This window comes from Aedes albopictus, chromosome 3, assembly GCF_035046485.1.
Source record: "Aedes albopictus strain Foshan chromosome 3, AalbF5, whole genome shotgun sequence".
In the NCBI taxonomy this organism is placed as follows: domain Eukaryota; kingdom Metazoa; phylum Arthropoda; class Insecta; order Diptera; family Culicidae; genus Aedes; species Aedes albopictus.
In genome coordinates, this window is record NC_085138.1 from 189,903,618 (window position 1) to 189,925,592 (window position 21,975).

The following is a 21,975-nucleotide window of genomic DNA, read 5'->3' on the forward strand; positions in this document are numbered from 1 at the left end:
AAAATGTATTTAGTGTTCGTTAGTCCACATTTATTGCAGGCCATAATCAAAGTCATAGCCACCTTTGTTGTATGCAATCTTGTACACTATATTCCTTCTTTTATAACATAGCGCTCTTCCATCTAGTAGCGGCATACGGTTGAACAACTGCTTGACGTTTCAAATTCGCCTTGACGGAGGCTCTCTGAGAGAATTGCGCTGTGCGTGAAAACAATTTTTTTTAACATGGGAAAGGATAGGAGCTGCATTTTCAAATGCTTCTAATTCTTTATAGAAATTTTTTTAAGCAAAACGTTCTTAATGTTATCGAATGAGATTTTGATACGCTATATTATAGACATAACATTGTGATTTAAAAACATTTTGTCTAAAACCAGTTATAGTGTAGCTAATTGAAAGTATATTGCAAAACATTAACTCTTTTTTCAATCTGAAGTCCCTAAAATATTTTAGAAGCATTTGAAAATGCAGCTCCTATCCTTTCCAATGTTAAAAAAAAATGTTTTCACGCACAGAGCAATTCTCTCAAAGAGTTCCGTCAAGGCGAATGGTTTGTTTTTGGTTATCTGCCCCTCGAGCCTCTCCGAGCCCCTTTTCCTCCAGCGTCGCGCGCTGTTCAATCCACTACGTGCTACATCGCTACCATCGCTACATCTCCCGACTCATTCCCGTTCATTCGAATATGTGCATCGTACATCCACTGGCGATGATAGTCTGACATCGCGGACATGCTCGTGTTGTGTACATACAAAAGGTAGTAGCATCGATATACCTGCTCGGCTGGTGATCTTTCGTGGGCAGCGATTTTCACAACGCGCGGTGTTCATTTCAGTATGTGCTTAGATTCCGACGCGATTATTTGGAAGGATTGGGTCAGCTGAAGAAAAAGAAGGTGCCATTCAGCTTCGTGACTCGCCTTCTGCTCAACTCGACGTCTACGTGCCAGTCAAGGAGAAGTGCCGTGAAAGTGAATGCGAATAATAATCGTCGCGAGACCGCCGCCGTCGTCGTCATTGTGTGTATAAAGTGTTGACGTGTAGATTTCCTAGTGGATTTCCCAATATGTACCGCTGGTCGAGACGGCTTGAACCGAGATCGGTGTGAATTAGGAGTATACCGAATTAGTGTGATAACGCCATTCGAATGCATAGTATCGCAAAAAAGTATCTGAATGAAAGTGTAAAACCAGTGAATGAGCCCAACGTGAGCCGTGTTATATTGAATAACAAATTTTATGTGGAAGCTAGTGTATAAATAAAAACAGTGTCTGGTCAAGCAGCAACAAATGAATGTAGCGACAATGTCAGTGTCAATGGCACCAAAAGGGCGCAGAGTATCTTCCGGTCATTTACACCGGTTCCAGTGGTTTATCATAAGTTTTGTAGCGCTGCTTAGTGTCGTGAATTATACAACCAGTGGATACTTTTACAACGAAGGAGATGATTCCAGCAAAGACAGATTTTGCTTTTGTCAGGTAGGTTGTCAACGCAGCATAACGTATAGCTATAGTGATTGGTTTTGCTAAGGGGGCGTTGTGCCACCGCCCACATCTGATAATGTAACATAGATCTCAATAGGTACATACATAGAGCAGCTTTTATCCATCATCACTTGGTCGGGGCTCCCAATGCTCGAATGTTTGCTTTTAATTATTGGACTGTCTTTACCGTTGCGTCAGCACAATTTACAGCAATAAACGCTGGCATCCCGTTAGGTTTGGAAATGAATAAATACATGTATTAATGAACACGTGCATTTTGATCGAATACTGTGGAGGAGCCAAATCAGCAAAACAAAATTTACTTTAGCTTTCATTACGATTACTAAGATCTCATTCACAAACAAAACTCACAAAAACAAAGTGTTGATTTTTATATTTCACGAATACGAAAAAAAAACACTCATAATACTGAGGATTTATTTTTCCTCCTCTGTTGGGGAAATTAAGCCACTGCGTCCAATAAGCTGAACTTTTGTGGCATAAATACTGATAAATGCTGAGGATAATACGAAAGGGGTATAATCCTCCAAAAAAATTTTTTCTTCGCGAAGATTAATGCTGCAGACATTCCTAGATATAATAGATCATTGATTATAGACCCTCGATTTTATGTGCTTCTTTTTGGTGGACATTTGACCTCGATGGTCTAGATACTTTTTCTGTATTTTTTTTTTTTGAGAAATGTTTGACCTCTGAAAAATATTAAACATGTTTCATAATATTTCTTCTTCTTCTTGGTGCAACGTCCCTACTGGGACAAAGCCTGTTTCTCAGCTTCACAGATGTTGAATCACTTTGAGGTCTTCGACAAAGTTATTTGGTATATAGTCACCTACAATAATATTAAAGGGTTTGATGACTGAACGCTTACAGCGCCACCTAGCGGCAAAATTCGAAAACTTAAAATTTCTGCATTTGGCCAAGTTTTCCCATATAAACTTCAAGCGTCTTGAGCGCCCCCTTAGGCTCAACCGATTTTGTTCGAATTTTGAGCTCCAAAGCAACTGATTGAGAAGGTAAAACTTGGCATTTTTTCGAAATTTTTGTTTTTCATGTAAGTGTGGGCCACCTTCGCATTTGCAGCTGTGGCTATCAGGGTGCAAAATGTTTTTAGTCATTGACTGAAAACAGCACGAATTTGAATGATTCTGCACTGAATATTCAAAACAAACAAATTCATTTCCGCTCTTCCTCTTCACACAGTCAGTCAATTCGTAGTTATTGAATATGAACCCGATCGAGAAACATCTTCATAATTACCTACGTTTATGGCTACGATTCCTTCCAAAAACACTCCACAACAATCAAATGGGAAAAGATCTGTGTAAAGCACCGTTAAATGTAATCTAAACGTTAATATTTTATCAGCAATTTAACACTTTGTAACATCCCCTAAAAAAATGTATTATACACTGCTGATAGAGTGAATGATTGTATTATTCCTTGTAAAATCAAGATGATAGCCCGAAAGGGTCGTTAAGCACTTTGTATCATATTTTTCTATTAGGGATGTTTACAAATATTCATTGACTTTCATTCAGTTGACAAACGAGTATCGAGCAGCTGAATATGAATATGCAGGCAAGTGAATGAAAGTTGCTGCACGGTGAACTTCAGCTCGGCTGCTCGAAAACTTTGCGCCCTGGTGGCTATATTAGCTGTAGGCTCTATATTCCACTTTAGGTCCACAAAAATTCCAGGCAGGTGGTATTTTGCATCGACCCCCTCTTTCTAATAACATGCCTCGTGATTTTGAAGATACAAAACAAGAATAGTTTTTCGCTAAACTTGCTCCAAACAAACTTAATCATTATTCTTCTTGCACTTTCTGTAATAACGCAAGAGATGAAGATGAAGAGAAATCAAGAATGTCGGATAGGCTCTAATGAAAATTCATTGTCGAAATATCAATTTCACCTGAACTGTTTTCGATTGTACACCAAAAGTTAGCAAATGACCGATCAAATATCTAGTTCGTAATATGCAGTTTAATCTGAAATTTGCATATTACTAGCAACAGAGAAGTGGCGGACAATTTCATTACCATCCCATTCGAACTTATTTGAACAAAGTTTTTGGAATGACCACATGATTTGTCTGGAGGGGTTAATATGCCTAATATTGCGACATTTGCACCCATTTAGACTCGGCCGAAATTCATTATCATCACAGTCGAATTTCGCACACGACTTCGCAGCGGCTGACATACACAAGTACGGTTGAATTCATGACATGGGCGTCGGATGCACAAAGTGTAAACAAAATAATTTTGATTAATGTGGAATGTCGCTGGAAAATGATGATTTAGTGGATTCTCAAATTATCACAGTAGTCTAAACATTAATGAGAAACCCAATAACCAGCGTTATCACTTGTTTTTAACCGTTCATGAAAAATTTATCGTTGTTCAGCTGTAGACCACCCATTTCTGTGTGACACAAACAATAGATATTTTCTATATAATTGGCATAGGCTTATCGAGTACTAAAATTTGCTACTGAATTTGTACCGAATCAGCATGTGAAAATTGAGGATATTTTGATCCAGAACATTAAGGCTGCCAGAAAGACCTCTGCGTCATCTCTTCTGAAGAATCGTGGAGAAGTTGATTTTTTTGTTCTTCTCTCGACACCTGCGATATTTCAAATTCCACGAAATTCACAAGTAACATTTTAATCTATAAACAGGGGGTGGCCAAAATGTTTGAGATAGGTAACTTTTTTTTTCTCTCACAAAAAAGTTCAAAACAATTCTCAAATGTTGACTGTTTGTCTGTTGTGCATGACTGGTACAAATTTGAGCTCGATGGGTTAATCTTTCGCGAAGTTAGAACCGTTCTCGTAGAACACTATTTTTAGACAACTAATTTCCTTCAATACAATTTACAACTACAAATTCACTTCCTGCTATAATTTTTCCATGGCTTTCTCAAGCGATTCATCCAATTATTATTTTTCCAGTGATTCCTTTAGGATTTCCTCTAGCTAGGGGTTCTTCCAAAAGTTCCTCTTAGTATTCATAGTGGTAATCCTCTTAGGAAGCTTTTAGGAACTCCTGCAGGGATTGCTTCAGGATTGCTACTTGGGTTCCTCCAGACATTTCTTTTAGGAATCCAACCAGACAGTTATTTTTGAATGCATTCTAAGAGGAATTCCTAGAGAAATCCTTGAAGAAATCCCTGAAGGAGTTATAGGAGCAATTTCTGGAGGAATTTCAAGAGAACTTCGTAGAGAAATACCAGGAGTAAATACTGGTGGAATCCTCAACTAAATTTTCGAAGGAATCCCAACAGGTAGGTACTCCTAGAGGAATACTTCCACCATAACTTCCACACATTATTATTATGATTATTTCAAAAATTATTTTTAAGATTCCTCCATGAGTTCTTGCTGGCATTTCTCCAGTATTTCTAGATGGAAATTCCTGGATGAATCCCAAAATCAATTCCTTGAAAAATCTTTGAGAAAATCGATGAGGAATTCATGGAGGAATCCCAGTAGGGATTCTTTAGGAAATTCCAAAAGGAGTTCGTGGAGCAATCATTTAAAAACCCCTCTTGAAATCACAGAAGGAACTTCTGCAGAAATCCTAGCGAGATTTCCTGAAGACATCCTTGGAGAAATACACGGAGTTATATCAAGAAGAATTCTTGGAGGAATTCGTGGAGAAATCCCTTCAGTTGTCACAAGAATATTTTTTTTTTTTTTTGATGAATCCCATCAGGCATTCCTGGAGGAATTCCGGAAGCAATTCCTGCAGGTTTCTTTCTTCTTCTTTTTCTTCTTTATGGCTGTACATCCCCGCTGGGACTTGGCCTTCCTCGCTTCCACTTAGTGTTCTTCGAACACTTCCACAGTAATTAATTGAAGGGCTTTCTTTGCCTGCCATTTGAATTTGTGAATTCGTGAATTTGAATATTGTGAGGCAAGTACAATGATACACGATGCCCAGGGAGTCGAGAACATTTTCCTGACTGGAACGGGAATCGAATCCACTGTCTTCGGATTGGCAATCCATAGCCTTAACCACTAGACTAACTGCAGACCCCAAGTGCTTTGGGAATCCTGAATCACAGCAGGGAGGCCAGCTTCAAATTGACTCCCTGAAGAAATTCCAAGAGGAACTTCAAAAGTCAGGGACTTCCTGGAGTCATCTTTGAAGAAATCCCCTTAGAATTATTCCAGGAATTGCTTAGAATTCATCCAAGAATGCATAGAAATTCTTGTTGGGATTTCTCCAGTGTTTTTTTTTTCAAGGATTCTTCAAGGAGTTTCTCTTGGAATACCAGGAATTCCTACTAGGATTAAAATACTAACAATTAAAAAAAAGTTTTCAAATCGGTTTTTAATCTCCGTAATGGCACCTTTTACAAACATCATTTCAAGATGATCGCGCTGAGGGCTGAGGAAACAAACCATCATGGTGTGGCAAAAACTCAAAAACAGTTTTTTCTCTCAAAACTCAGTCAAATGAGCATGCTCATTGCTCATGCTCATGCAAAGCTCAGTCAAATTTGATTAAAATTTATCACTGTACTTTAAATACTATGTGGACAACAGTGAAATCATTTTCGAACACAGTTTTGTGGTATTGAGCGAAAAAACTGCTTTTGAAAAGTTCATGATTGCTTATGATTGAATGATGGTTCTTGAGCCTTAAAGTTTTTCGCTTTGCCTTATCCTTATGGAGGGTGCATGTTACAATAGACTGTAACTTTGGTTTTAGTATTCCAATCTTTATGAAATTTGGAATGTGTATTGTTTAGCTTGTATACTTTTAGATTATGCAATAAAAAGTACGACTTTTTTTTATCCTCACAAGGTATGCCAAGCACCCCCTAGAATTTGAATGCATTTCGTTGAGATATGGAGAGATGAATGATGAATGTTCATCCATGGATGAACTGATGCATATTTGTTTATAGTGCACCACCTGGCAAAAATCTGTAGTTTCGCCAATGAAGTTACACTGAGGATACTGCAACTCCGAAAATCATTCGAATCAACTATGATTTTTTGCTACAAGAATTTCTTGCAAAAATCATAGTTATGAACTATGATTTTGGATTCAAAGCGTCAACTATTATTGTCATACTGTTACTGTATAAATTTCATAACACTCACGTATGAAAATCATACCGATAACGTACAGTGTCGGACAAAATAATAAGACCACCACCCGTTTTTCATACAAAATGGCCAAGTTTGACGATGTGATACTCGGTTTCTAGTGAACCAATTTGGCTGAAATTTTGACAGTCGTCATGGAATTACGTGAATTTTGATTTGTATTTAATTGATTGAGTTCTGTTCACTACATCGAAAGTTATGGATATACGAAAGGACAAAATAATAGGACCACTTTCAGATTGCCATTATCAAAGGATATATATGAGTATCTGATACTTGATGATTGATAAACAAGTACTAAAGTTAAGGATGCCATTTAAACTTGGGGACATTTTTATTTAATTAACCACAAAAAACCATCATAAAAATTTGGTGTCAGAATTTTGTCGCACCGTATATCTGTAACTTTGAAAGTAGTGAACAGAACTCAATCAATTTAATACAAATCAAAATTCCCGTAACTTCATGTCGGCTGTCAAAATTTCAGCTAAATCGGTTTACTAGAAACCGAGTACCATATCGTCAAACTTGGCCATTTTGTAAGAAATAGGACCGGTGGTCTTATTATTTTGTCCGACACTGTATATAAATTGAAACTATGTCTTATGATTATCATACATATTTTTATGAAATATTTTGCACAAATTAAAAAAGTCGCAACCTGGAATCGGACCAGGAACGTTAAGGTTGGTGAGTGCGTGCGTTACTCATTCGCCCATCGACGCTTCGGAAGTTGAAGTGGTTAGAAGCCAATAAAAGGTTTTGTTGTTTTTTAGCAATGATGTTTCATAACACATCTTATGATTTTCATACGAAGCTTCCTATGAGATTTTTCATACGATAAGTCTTATGGATTTCGCTTTTCAATGTATGGAAAGCATTTTTTTTTCTCTGTTCGGAACATAAACCACTGCGACCAATATTTGATCTATTGTGGTATATCCCGTGTCATTTGTATAGTGCATGTCGTATTACTTTATCACCATTGAGAAGTTATAAAGTATTCGGTTTTATTACAGTAGTCATTTTCAACTTGATCGCAAGGGAGGATTCTGATTGATAGGTTCCGCTTTGAACACGCTCCTTTTTCAGTCAAAATCGGATCCCCTAACGATAAAGTCAAGAAATGATACCGATATTGACCATGCATCGGAACCCTAGTCCTTACTGTTTCAAACTAGTGAACACCGAATAAAAGATTAGGAATACTAATCCATCTGTCCCTGTTTCAAGGTCTATCTCGGACACTCCTAAAACCAAGACCTATCACTTTCAACAAGGTGTAAAATGTAATAAGGACCAAAGTGTTTCCTTTGATTACTAAGTTATGCTGTTCCATTAGTTGGAAGCAGTTAGGACTAGGGTTCGGTTTGGTAGATCTTTCACCGCAACGCAACCCAAAAAGGCGATCTACCCACGCTACGGGCTCCGTTAAAGATCGAGCATATTTTAAACCCCCTCAACCATTCATCCCTCAGCACGGGTCGCCTGACACCTTGGATTGGGGTTACCTGTTTGGTGGACTCTTACCACCGGAACAGGTGGTCCGTAGTGCTATTCTAAGCCGGCAGCTACACGGGCAATGGAAAGCATACGAGAACTATGAAATGACGAAAACAATAAAAATAACTTATTCATAAGATGTAAACTATGAAAAACATACACAGTATCCTCAGTGTATGTAACTCCTTCAAAGCAACTTCCCCATCGAAAGGGTGAGAATGGGTCAATTTCCATACACTTGAAGTTTTAAGACAAATTGACGAACTCCAAATATTTTTTTCATCTTTTGTGTATGCATTACCAAAGATCACATTTCAGTGATCAGAGAACTTTTTCAGGCAAAGACGCAAAAGTTATTGAGCAATGAATGTGGAAGTAAGTACTTTTGACCCATTCGAATGCATTCTTACCCCCAACATAACGTTTTCCAATTTATTAGTTGATTTCCAGTCTGTGAGAATTCAGTGTTGTGTTTTGAATAGTTCCTCTATCCGTAATTCGAAACAAACTTCTATATAGGCCCTATATTATAGGGTCTGAGTGCCATAAGTAATCTCACGCTCCCAAATACATCCTATTCGAAAACAAGCGATTTCGGCACTGATTGATTCCGTTTTTTTTTTGTTTCATGCGCGTTCATTTCTAACAAAACATACAAAAATAAGAAACAAAACAAACAGTGCTCCAATCCTTTGTTTAGAGTAGGAGCCACATGCTTAATAAGGGAACCAATACCCTACATACATATGTGCTAATCCATGACTCTCTCCTTCAGCTTCAGGGAACGATCGACGACTGCAGCTGCAACGTGGACACCGTCGATTTCTACAACAACGTCAAGATCTTCCCCCGGTTGCGCAGTCTTCTAGTCAAGGACTTCTTCCGTTACTACAAGGTGAATCTCATGAAGGAATGCCCGTTCTGGGTGGACGACAGCAAGTGCGCGATGCGGTTCTGCCACGTGGAACAATGCGAAGAAAAAGATATCCCACCGGGACTGAAGGGGGACGTGTCGTCTTATCACAAGGTGAGTGCGCGGTGTTCGACTGGCATGTGCGATATGATTGTAAATAATCTTGTTATTGAAAGTGCAGTGATAAGCCAGTGCTTACAGCTGCATGCAATTTCGAAGTGTTGGTTATGCTTATCATAACCAAACGGGCACGAATGGTTAATATCGTTTAAAAACTGTCCTTCCACTGACTAATTGCGGGGGGTTATGGCAATTGAAATGTAACCAAAGTTGTCCTTCACATGCAACTGTTGTGGGAAAACCTGTTTGATAACTGACACGCGATGACGTACTCTGGTTAATGGAGGTGCGACATGATAACCGTCACGTAAACCATATCGTTATGTTACCCTCTCCTATTCATTCCAGTACCTCAAGGAAGTGCAAACACTGACGAATTGCAACGAAGATCTCGACGTGGAACTTGGATATCTAAACACCAGCATCAGTGACAAAGCGCACAAAGAATTCAAAAAGTGGGCCGATTATGACGAAGCTCAGGATAACTTTTGCATATCGGACGATCACGAACCGGGTGCGGAGTATGTGGATTTGCTGTTGAATCCGGAAAGATATACTGGTTATCGAGGAGAGTCAGCTAGGAGGATTTGGAGCAGCATATATTTGGAGAACTGCTTTCAGTGAGTATCATATGGCATCCATTTTCTATCTGCGTTTAAAACACTGATTCTTAAGCTTAAAGGTTAACATATTTTGAGTGATCACTCTCGAATTATTTTTTTAGCCTTTTGGTTTTCTATATGGTACTTATGTTTCTTCCATCCTTGCAAAATAATGTTTATGTTTTTGCCAAAAAGCGAAGGGGCGCGTAGTGTACGGAAAATCCAAAATGGGAGGGGTTCATCCCCCAAAACCCCTCCCTTAAGCACGGTCTTGATATAGAGTATTAAATTATTGCATTATTGTGTGCTTTCAATTAAGTTTCAAGCATGGTAATTAGGGTGGCCCACACGTATATGAAAAACAAAAAGTTCGAAAAATGTCAAGTTTTACCTTCTGCAAGTCTATTAAGCCTAAGGGGGCGTTCAACTAGATTGAAGTTTGTATGGGGAAACTTGGCCAAATGTATGCAGAAATTTTAAATTTTCGATTTCTGAAATGGCGCTGTAAGCGTTCAACTAATAATCCCTTTGGTATTTTTGTAAGTGACTATATGCCAAACAACTTTGTCGAAGACCGTATAGTGATCCGACGCCTGTGAAAAAAGCTATACCCTAGACAAAGTGAGGCAAAGGATTGGGATTTCATTATTGATATTATTCCTTTACATGTACTGGAAAAAACAACAATAATGTTCCCCCTCACTTTGCCTAGGGAATAACTTTTTAACCAGAAGTCGGATCACTTTGCATTCTTCGACAAAGTTATTTGGCATACAAAAATACCAGTACCAGGGATCACCAGTTAAACGCGTACAGCGCCACCTACCGGCAAAAATCGAAAATTTAAAATTTCTGCATACATTTGACCTGGTTTTCCCATACAAACTTCAAACTCGTTGAGCTCCCCCTTAGGCTTAATCGATTTCGCTCAAATTTCGAACGTAGCTTCTGGGAGTCCAAAACAACTGATTTAGGAGGTAAGACTTGACATTTTTCGAATTTTTTGCTTTTCATATAAGTGTGGGCCACCATAATGGTAATGCAATAAAGCATTAAACAACGCACAGTGTTCGGAATCGATAATTTTGCGATCAAAATTAAATACCTTTTTTCTGTTGGTTCTAAAGGCTTGGCGTGTCCTACAAAGTATTTTGTATGTTAAAGGGCGTCTTTTGATAAAATGTGTTTGACGATTAATCCCCCTAAAAGTGGGATAGAAATATTATTTTTTCAAAAATTTTTTTTAGAGGTTTGACGTCTTGAGAAATATTTCGTAGAGCATGTCAAAGCTCCACCTCTAACGGTCTTCGAGATATGGGGCATTTTGTGTGAAGTAAAAAAAACAGACACGGATATCTTCTTCAGCCAGAGGCTGTACAGATTGAGTGAAACTTACCACTAGACAACGGACACACGGAGCATGCACCATTGGATACGGAGAAGAAATTATCCTCACGAAAAGTTTCATCTCCCGGAGTGGGGATCGAACCCTCTCCCCATAGCATGGTGCGATTAGAAGCTTGGTAGCCCTAAAACTAGTTTTTTTAGTGTAGCTTCAACAGATAAGAGCTGTTAATTTTATAAAGAGGACACCTTGTTTGTGCGATATCTTTTTTTTATTTTTCAAAAAAGCAATTATCAGGTTTTTGCATAACTTTCAATAGTTATTCTACAATGTAGGAAAAATATAACATTATACTAAATGTTCTTTATTATGTAACTGAAGCGGTTTTCGTTAACCCATTAACGCCCAAATTATGCCACAATCACAGTAGATGTCTGATTTTTTTTCTGGAGTACCTCAATCCCATAATAGAAAGTTATTGTAGTCATTAAAAAACGGAAATCTACGGTAAAGTTTTCGTTTTAATACACAGTGGGGCATATGCACATGAAACGTTGAAAAAATATTTTTCTATTTTTTTGTGCAGCTACCTTATTTCTATAAGTTATGTAAATCTATTTTAGATGACTGATCATGATGCAAAGAATAGTTGATATTCTCTAAATAGAAAAAAAAATGCAGTTCCAGAAAGGGTTTACATTAGTAATAACTAAAAAAATCTACTGATAGCTTATCAATCGATAGTTTTCAACAGTTTTTAGGCATTCCAATATGCATCATTTGTTATTGCTCAAAGGGGATAATCCCGAGACGCTCGCTGGGGACGAAGCCTAACAGGCCTGGCCACCAGGGGTTCCCAAGCTCTTGGTCACAGGGTAGGCTCTTCGCGCTGATCAAAAGTCCAAAACACAATGCTCTTTCGTTTTTAGTTTTATTAGACTTACGGGTGTAGATGTGAGTGTGTAATGCGGGGCCAGCCGGCGGGGAGGATCGCTCTGCTCAACGGGTGCTAGCTGCAGGATGGTCACTCGTGGTCGCAGGTGGGATGGCTTGATCCGGGTGCGGGCTTTCAGAACGTGCTCGCGGAACGGGCATCCTATCTCGGTTTTGGGCGTAGCTTTCACGGAGGAAGTAGCTCAGGGTTTGGGGTTACCTGGCCGTAGAAACGGCTCCACCGGGTATCGTCGTACCAGCAGGCAGGTATGGCGACGCTAAACGGTCCTAGCCGATTCCAAATGGGTCCTAAAGGGATTTGGGGAGGTTTTTGGATACACGAATGCCACTTGGTTTCTCAGAGGTTGGATTACCTGACTCTTTAGAGTTTCCAGGCGAAGATACAACACTTCTCCACTGTTTCGACCACTTATATTCACTGTGGTCACTTGGCTGGCCACACAACTGGTAACTAGTATAATTTCTAAAGAACGTCTTGATTGCTCTGAATCTCGAGTGGAAAAGACCGCCTGCTTCCATTTCCCTCATGGCATACCCAATTCTTTACCTCTCCTTCCCATTTCCCAGACTCCATTCTTCTCTCCGTGGCCCCTCCTTTCAATCCTTCCAATCGTTGTTCCATTATCCAAATGATCCTCCCACTTCTTTGTATGTGTAGTGTGTGTTACGTGTGTTATATTTTAATGTCCTAAACAATAAACAAGTAAGCTTCGGGACAATCATTCATAACGAACAGTATATACATATTTTCTCCTCTCTGGTTTACTATCTAAAATTCGCTCGGGTTGGATCCTAGGGTAAAGTACCCGAAACGGTAACACATTCTAATAATTTCTATACATAATGGGTTGATATTCGGCATACTAGCAGTATATCCTGCCCACCCTATCCTTCTGGCTTTCGCAACCGAAGAGCGTAGCGAGCACGTGGCCCATCCTCTGCCGCCACACAGCGTTATCTTGTACAGCGCCAAAGATTATCCTTAGCAATTCAAAAACTCCAAATGTTCGCGAAGGTCTTTGAGCATGGTATGTGTTTCATTTTATAAAGAACCATCTTATAAGCGTTCTGCACATCTCATTCTCATCTATCTCACTTCTTCCGGAGCTCACAGTAGAAACGCTTTCCGCTAATGATGCGTGATCGTATTTCACGGCTTACGCAATTTACAGCTGTGATTAAATGGACCTGAGTATTTTATGTAGTTCTATTCTTGAGATACACAAGTTCAAAATTTCTATGTGTGACGGCGAAAATCAGCCATTTTACCCTCGCGCAAACAGTGAGAGTAGTGCTATTAGCTTCACTTTAGAAGATACAAATAAAACGAGTAGGAAGTATCAAGTGCGTTGATCACTAGTCGATCACAGTAAGTTTGATAGAATTTGTAATAAAAGGAAGCTAGATCCGGGTTGAGCCGAAGCCGACAATTATTATTGTCAAGTGGCTGAAGATTTTTAAATGTTTCAAAATGAAAAATTAAACAAACTACATAGTCTGATTCTCAAGATACAGAAATTCCGAATTTTTAAAGCCCACTTGCGCCATCTAGCGGAAAAACCTACAATCAACTAGTTCACTGTCGGATAGCTGTGTCCTGATCAACCTTACCGAAGACATAATTCTTCTATGTAGTCGGATTCTCGAGATACAGAGGTTTAAAATTTTATTCTAAGGGTTTAATTTTAGAAACAGTGATATTATCTTATATAATTTTCTATGTAGTCGGATTCTCGAAATACAGAAGTTAAAATTGTTTAGGACTCACTAGCGCCACCTACCGATTAAACCCAGAACCAGCTATTTCACTATCGGATAGCTATTGATGTCCTGACCAACCTTGTCGAAGACGAAATTCTTCTATGTAGTCGGATTCTCGAGATACAGAGGTTTAAATTTTTTAGGACCCACTAGCGCCTTACCTTACCTTACCGGTCAGGCTAAGGCCGGGGTGGCCTCTGCTGTACATAGTAGCCGCCTCCATTCCACTCGGTCCATGGCTGCTTGTCTCCAGTTCCGCACTCTACGTAGGGTCCGCAGATCGTCCTCCACTTGGTCGACCCACCTAGCTCGCTGCGCTCCACGTCTTCTTGTACCGGTCGGATGACTCTCGAGAACCATTTTAGTCGGGTTGCTTTCCGACATCCTGATGACGTGACCCGCCCGCCCGCGGTATGGACGATGGTTGGTTCTCTCAGCAGCTCATACAGCTCGTGGTTCATTCGCCTTCTCCAAGTCCCGTCTTCCATCTGCACTCCGCCGTAGATGGTACGCAACACCTTCCGTTCGAAAACTCCAAGGGCGCATTGGTCCTCTGCACGTAGGGTCCATGTTTCGTGCCCATAGAGGACAACCGGTCTAATCAACGTTTTGTAGATGGTTAACTTTGTGTTACGGCGAACTTTATTCGATCGTAGAGTTCTGCGGAGTCCAAAGTAGGCACGATTTCCTGCCACAATGCGCCTCTGAATTTCTCTGCTGGTGTCGTTGTCGTCGGTCACCAGTGAGCCCAAGTACACGAATTCTTCAACCGCCTCAATTTCATCACCGTCGATATGAATTCGGGGTGGCGGGCGCGGTGATTCCTCCCTGGAGCCCTTTGCCATCATGTACTTTGTCTTTGACACATTAATGACTAATCCGATTCGCTTGGCTTCACTCTTTAGTCGGATGTACGTTTCCGCCATCGTCTTAAATTTACGAGCAATACTATCAATATCATCAGCGAAACCAAGCAGCTGATCGGACTTCGTGAAAATCGTCCCACTCGTGTTTATCCCCGCTCTTCTTATTACACCCTCCAAAGCAATGTTGAACAGCAACCTTGCCGTAACCCTCTGCGAGATTCGAAGGGACTCGAGAGTGTCCCCGATACTCGAACTACGCACATCACTCGATCCATCGTCGCCTTGATCAACCGTATCAGTTTATCCGGGAATCCGTATTCGTGCATAATCTGCCATAGCTGTTCTCGATTGATTGTATCATACGCCGATTTGAAATCGATGAACAAGTGATGTTTGGGCGGGCACGTTGTATTCGCGGCATTTCTGCAACACCTGGCGGATGGCGAACATCTGGTCCGTTGTAGCGCGTTCACCAAATCCAGCCTGATATTGCCCCACGAACTCTCTTGCAATCGGTGATAGACGGCGGCATAAAATTTGAGAGAGTATCTTGTAGGCAGCGCTCAGTAGTGTGATCGCGCGGTAGTTCCCGCAATCCAACTTGTCGCCCTTTTTGTAGATGGGACACACGATACCTTCCATCCATTCCTCCGGTAATACTTCCTCCTCCCAAATCTTGGTAATGACCCAGTGTAGTGCTCTCACCAGTGCTTCTCCACCGTGTTTCAGAAGCTCGCTTGGTAGTTGATCTGCTCCAGCGGCTTTGTTGTTTTTCAACCGGCCAACCTCCTCCTCAATCTCTCGAAGGTCAGGGGCTGGAAGTCTTTCGTCCTGTGCACATACTCCTAGATCGGTAACCACGCCACCTTCGGTACTTGCAACGTCGCCATTGAGGTGCTCATCGTAATGCTGCCGCCATCTCTCGACCACCTCACGCTCGCTCGTGAGAATATTCCCGTGATTATCTCGGCACATGTCGGCTTGTGGCACAAAGCCTCTGCGCGAGCGGTTCAGCTTCTCGTAGAACTTTCGTGTGTCCTTAGCGCGGTACAGCTCTTCCATCGCTTCGCGATCTCGTTCTTCCTGCTGGCGCTTCTTCATCCGGAAGACTGAGTTCTGCCTGTTCCGCGCCTGTTTGTAACGTGCCTCATTCGCTCTCGTACGGTGTTGCAGCATTCTCGCCCATGCTGCATTCTTCTCGTTTTTCAACTGTTCACATTCGCCGTCGTACCAGTCGTTTCTGTGATTCGGAGTGGCGAAGCCTAGTGCTGTAGCCGAGGTACTACCTATGGCGGATCGGATGTCTCTCCAGCCATCTTCAAGTGTAGCTACGCCAAGCTGCTCTTCCGTTGGTAGGGCCACTGCTAACTGCTGCGCGTAGTCTTGAGCCACCTCTACGTTACGAAGTTGCTCGATGTTGAGCCGCGGCGTTCGACTTCGACGCGTGGTGATAACTGTCGAAAGTTTTGAGCGCATGCATACAGCGACTAAGTAGTGATCCGAATCTATATTCGCACTGCGGTATGTGCGGACGTTGGTTATATCTGAGAAGAATTTACCGTCGATTAGAACGTGGTCGATTTGGTTTTCTGTTTGATGGTCGGGTGATCTCCAGGTGGCTTTGTGGATATCTTTGCGGGGGAAGAAGGTGCTTCGGACTACCATACCACGGGAGGCTGCAAAGTTTACGCATCGCTGGCCGTTATCATTCGATACGGCGTGCAGGCTGTTTCGCCCGATTACCGGTCTGTACATTTCCTCCCTTCCTACCTGCGCGTTCATGTCGCCGACAACTATTTTCACGTCACGCGGCGAGCAACCATCGTATGTTTGCTCTAACTGCGCGTAGAACGCTTCTTTCTCATCATCAGGTCTCCCTTCGTGTGGGCAGTGGACGTTGATGATGATGTAGTTGAAGAAACGGCCCTTAACTCTCAACATGCACATCCTTGCGTTGATCGGCTGCCACCCGATCACACGTTGTCGCATCTTGCCCAACACTATAAATCCTGTTCCCAGTTCATTGGTGGTGCCACAGCTTTGGTAGAAGGTAGCCGCTCGATGCCCGCTTTTCCATACTTTCTGTCCAGTCCAGCAAAGTTCCTGCAACGCCACGATGTCGAAGTTGCGGGGATGTAGTTCGTCGTAGATTATCCTGTCACATCCTGCGAAACCTAGTGACTTGCAATTCCAAGTTCCAAGTTTCCAATCGTAGTCCTTATTTCGTCGCGTGGGTCTTTGCCGATTGTATCGAGTCGTATTTTCTCCTATGTTATTCGCAATGGGGATTTTTACGGGTGGCTTATTGGGTCTACGCCAACACTCCTGTCTCGCCGGAGGGCCATCGTGCCAGTTCTGTTTAACGTCCCAACCAACACTGGGACGACCACGCTGATGGGGCTACCACCTTGGATCTAGCTGTGCGTGGTGCAGCGTTTCTTACTCAGCCGCTGGATGCCAGAACAGACGCTGTTTGAGCCGCACCTCCTTGGTGAACAGACACTCGGATCGTACCTCCTCAATCTAGCTGAATTCAGAAGGACAACAGTGCCCAGGCTGCACTACCAGCTAAGCACACAACTCTTAGCTGGCGGTCTTTGTCATCGCTTGACCCGTGGAAGCATGAGGTAGGACCAGAGCTATATTGGACGCTCTCCTTATCGACTCACCGTTTTGCAGTCCACCCACTAGCGCCACCTAACGAATAAATCCAGAACCATCTTGTTCACTATCGGATAGCTCTTGATGTCCTGATCAACCTTGCCGAAGACGAAATTCTTCTATGTAGTCGGATTCTAGAGATACAAAGGTTAAATCTTTTAGGACTCATTAGCGCCACCTACCGGTTAAACCCAGAACCAGCAATTTACTATCGGATAGCTATTGATGTCCTGATCAACCTTGCCAAAGACAAAATTCTTCTATGTAGTCGGATTCTCGAGATACAGAGATTACATTTTTCAGGAATCACTATGTAGTTGGATTCTCAAGATACGAGCACGACGATATTGGCAATGGCTGTTGACGAAACACCTGTCCAAGCACAATGTTTCATGATCACTAGCGCCACCTACTGGAGCGAATTCGTATTAAATTACGAACTATCGGAGAGTCCTTGATCTCCTCAACAACTTTGCTGAAGACACCAGTCATCCAAAATGCTTTATTTCTCCGCAGTTATCGCAAAAGTTACTGATCTATAAATAGACCACTGGGCGTAAATGGGTTAAACCACAATGAAAACCCATTTCTCAAGATTCGACATAACTTCCCACATGCATAACATTCGAATTTTAATCAACATTTTAATGCATTGCAATTTAATACTATTCCACTAAGGACAGAGCTCAATAGTTGGTCAGTAATAGTGCACCAAACACCATCCAGCTTGATATAGTGACTTGCCTTCTTTTCATAGAAATTGATAAAAAATACTCATTTAGGTCCAGTGATGCAATGGACTACAAATTCGGCTCAAAATTTGTCCAGTGTAGTAGAGAATCGCCTTTCTAAATTATACAGAAGAAAGATATGCTTTTTTAGTGCATTCTTCAACATAAACTTAATCCATAATGATGGTCATAGTGAAGAATTACATACTTTTTTCTCCATTATTGCAATGTTTCGACTCTAGACAAACTTATTATTGTTTGTTTTTCTTCACACTTATTGTGACATCCACTAATACGATGGCACTATATCTTTAATTGTATGGTCTTGCATTTAGAAAAGCAAGTTAAGGTTGAAGGATTCGTCATTGATATTACCGTCATCATTGAAATTTCAAAAGCAGTTTTCTCTTTCAAAGCATAACAATTTATAATGAAAATGTATTCACTGCATTCCATTCTCGATCTGGAATACAGTGAATACATTTTCATAACGATCATTTGTGTTTTGAACGAGAAAACTGCTTTCGAAATTTCAATGATGACGGTAATTTCAATGACGAATCCTTCAACCTTAAGTGTTGGTAGACCTTATCATCTGGCCTCTGAGACTTTCAGGGGGTTTCAGAGCGCTTACCAGGAGATTCAATAGTTGGCAGCGATATTTAATATCGTTTCAGGACGCTCCAGTTACAAACTCAATTTCAGGGGGTCTCAGAGGGCTTAAGGGGGTTTCAGAGGTATTTTAAAGCATTTAATGGGGTTTCATGGGGTCTCAGCTGGCTTTATGGGCATTTCAGGTGTTCTCAGGAGAATTTTAGCTGTAGCCCTGAATCTTCCTCAATCTCTCTTCACAAAGCCCCTACAAGAGCTTGAAAAACGTGAGGCTTCGCTTAAAATCTTGGCAACTCCCTTGGCCCCAACTCAAAACATTGGGTTCTAACTCTCATTAGTGCTCCAATCATTTTGAAATTTTGAATGTGTATTTGCCCAGCTAATGTTTAGAATATGCATAAAATAATGACTTCCACTTATATATTAGATTGTGTATGTGCTTTTCTTCCTATACTAAACAAATTTATCTTTTACAGGTCGCACTCCATCCGACGTAAGAACCCATATGCAGCAATGATCCCGTACCACGATATGACCCAGAATGAAGTTTGCCTCGAGCATCGTGTCTTCTATCGGATGATCTCCGGTCTGCACTCGAGTATTAATATCCATCTCTGCGGCAACTATTTGCTATCGGAAAAATCTTCCATGGGATTTGTGTCCCCCACCGGAGTGTGGGGTGCCAACATGGAAGAATTCGAACGCCGTTTCAGCCCTCAGACAACCGACAACGAGGGGCAGCACTGGCTGCGGAATCTGTACTTTGCGTATCTGGTTGAGCTGAGGGCGTTGGCCAAGGCGGCCCCGTACCTGCGCAATGAGGAATACTTCACCGGTCGGGATAAAGAGGATCGCGAAGTGAGGGTTGCGGTAAAAGATTTGCTCAATGTGATCGAGAGTTTCCCATCGCATTTCAACGAATCGGTCATGTTCAGCGGAGGAACTTCGTCGGTGAAGGTTAAAAACGAGTTCCGGGAGAAATTCATGAACATTTCCAAGATCATGGATTGCGTTGGCTGTGATAAGTGTCGACTGTGGGGAAAACTACAGGTTGGATTTGAAAACATGCATTGCGTTTTCAAATTTGTAACTTATTGTATATTCTAGGTGCAAGGAATGGGAACAGCGTTGAAAATACTGTTTTCCGGAAAGTTTGATGATGATATGGATTCGAACTTACAAACTAAACTGAAACCAGACAACTCCCAGTTTAAGCTCAAAAGAGCGGAAATAGTAGCTTTGTTCAATGCATTCGGAAGGTAATCGCAAAACTAGTCATAGCTCTCTGAAAGTTTCTTAATCAACTATTTATTTCTAGACTTTCCACCAGCATACATGAATTGGAGGAATTCCGGCAGCGAATGCGGTGAGCCACAAGCAGCTTTGTGATATGTTCCAACTATAGTTAAATCAATCAATTACCAGACTGGCAGTGAACAGAAAACAGTGATACAGGTGCTTACAATGCAATGGTATAATACAGCTACATATAATACCCTGGAGGGAGTCAATTGAAGAGGGTCGACAGGCAATCAAACGCTCAAGTGTCGCAGCTCTGCGGATGTAGGCAATGCGAACGAACGCATTTTACAATTTAGAACAAGCGCAAGGTCGCGCTTCGTTTTCTAGGTTTAGTGAGCGGGTCCTAACTTAAACTTGCTAGTAATTGATGTGTGTAATTGTTGTTAGAGAAAATGGATGTATGTAAGTAATTTATACAAAGACAGATATTATTGGTTTTGTAAATAAATTGTTCCTTTTTTACACAAATTTTATTTTTATTCTTCGAACACTCATTTGGGTGCCATGCATAAAATTCCTATACGTCTTGGAAATGTACGACTAGTGCTGAAAAAATCAACTTTTTGCAACTCGTTACATAAATAATTATTATTCACGCAGCTAAACGATAAACCGAACAAAGATGGAAAACTGCCATTCATTCAAGAAAAATGCCAAAATTGCAGAATTGTCCAAAATGCAGTTGGGACTAACAATTAAATTACAAATAAATATAAGGTTTTACAAAAAAAAACGCTTTCGTGAAGTCAAAACATCTGGCATCACTTGTGCTTTGTTCTTGATCATAGTTGAGATGAAAAAACGCCGACGAACTTTGCGAAGCATATATAAAAGATGTTTTAACTCGGATGTCCGCCAAGGATGCTTAAATGGATGACATCTACTTCCTCTTCGCGGGACATGTTCGTTTAAGATTTCATGCAATATTTTGTAAAATTTTCATACCGTCTCATCACTGGTCTTAATACCGTGATGTATCCCAAATATGATCTTTTACAAAATTGTTGGATGCTGCATTATATAGGGACAGTCCCTAATCAAAACAATTGAGAATTAAACTTTTTTTTTTGCTTTTCTCGTACATCAATGTGTAATGAATGCTTATATGATCATGATTCATGATGTCTGTATGTGTGTATGTATGACTGTGCGCAAGAAAAGTTCACTCACTTTTAAGGCACTTCCCATTGGCCGATTTTACGGATTATAGCCCGAATCGACCCGGAATTTTACCGCATTGTTTGCATGGTGCGGTGGTCCAGGCGTTCTGGAGTTATGACCATTTCAGTAATCCGGACCAGCACCGATGAACTGGTTTATATAAAATTGAACCAAATTCTATCATGCAACATATCAAATTACGCCAAATTTTGTAAACTTTAGCATGGTTGCCGAATTTTATGCGGAAATCATTAATGGGAATTACAAAACCACGATGTCGGTCAACAATTCAAGATGGCAACTTAAAATCCAAGATGGCGGCACACAACTAGAAGAGGCAGCTGTTTTAAGGAATTGAAGGCTCTTAAACCATACAATATGGGTATATTTTGTATGGGGAAGATGTCCGGAATATGGGAACCAGAATATTCAAGATGGGGGTCCAAAATCCAATATGGAGGTTGTTATAAGTAGTTTTGGGCTCTTGATACCATGTATATTTGGTATAGAAAAGATGCCCGGAGTCCAAAAATAACGATCAGAATATGTAACATGGCGGCCCAAAATCCATGCAATATGGGTATATTTGGCATAGAAAAAATGTCCGGAGACTAAAAAGGGCGACCAAAATTCTAAATTGCAGTTATTTTAAGGCGTTTTAGGTTCTTCAGCCATGCAATATGGGTATATTTGGTAAGGAGAAGATGTTCAGAAATGGTGACAAGAGTATCCAAGATGGCGATCCAAAATCCTAGATTGTCCAAGATGGCAGTCCAAAACCGGCGATTCTAAAACTATGCAATATGGGTATATT

General features: G+C 40.9%; 1 protein-coding gene across 1 annotated transcript; it reads left to right on the top strand.

The window, feature by feature from the left end:
• The first annotated feature begins 634 nt into the window (after window positions 1–634).
• LOC115254067 (ero1-like protein) lies at window positions 635–20,468 on the top strand. Its single transcript, XM_029863006.2, has 6 exons — window positions 635–1,474; window positions 8,909–9,160; window positions 9,515–9,786; window positions 19,175–19,748; window positions 19,806–19,957; window positions 20,017–20,468. The coding sequence occupies exons 1-6, from the start codon at window positions 1,286–1,288 to the stop codon at window positions 20,066–20,068; spliced, it is 1,491 nt and encodes a 496-aa protein (XP_029718866.2). The 5' UTR covers window positions 635–1,285; the 3' UTR covers window positions 20,069–20,468.
• The last annotated feature ends 1,507 nt before the right edge of the window (window positions 20,469–21,975 follow it).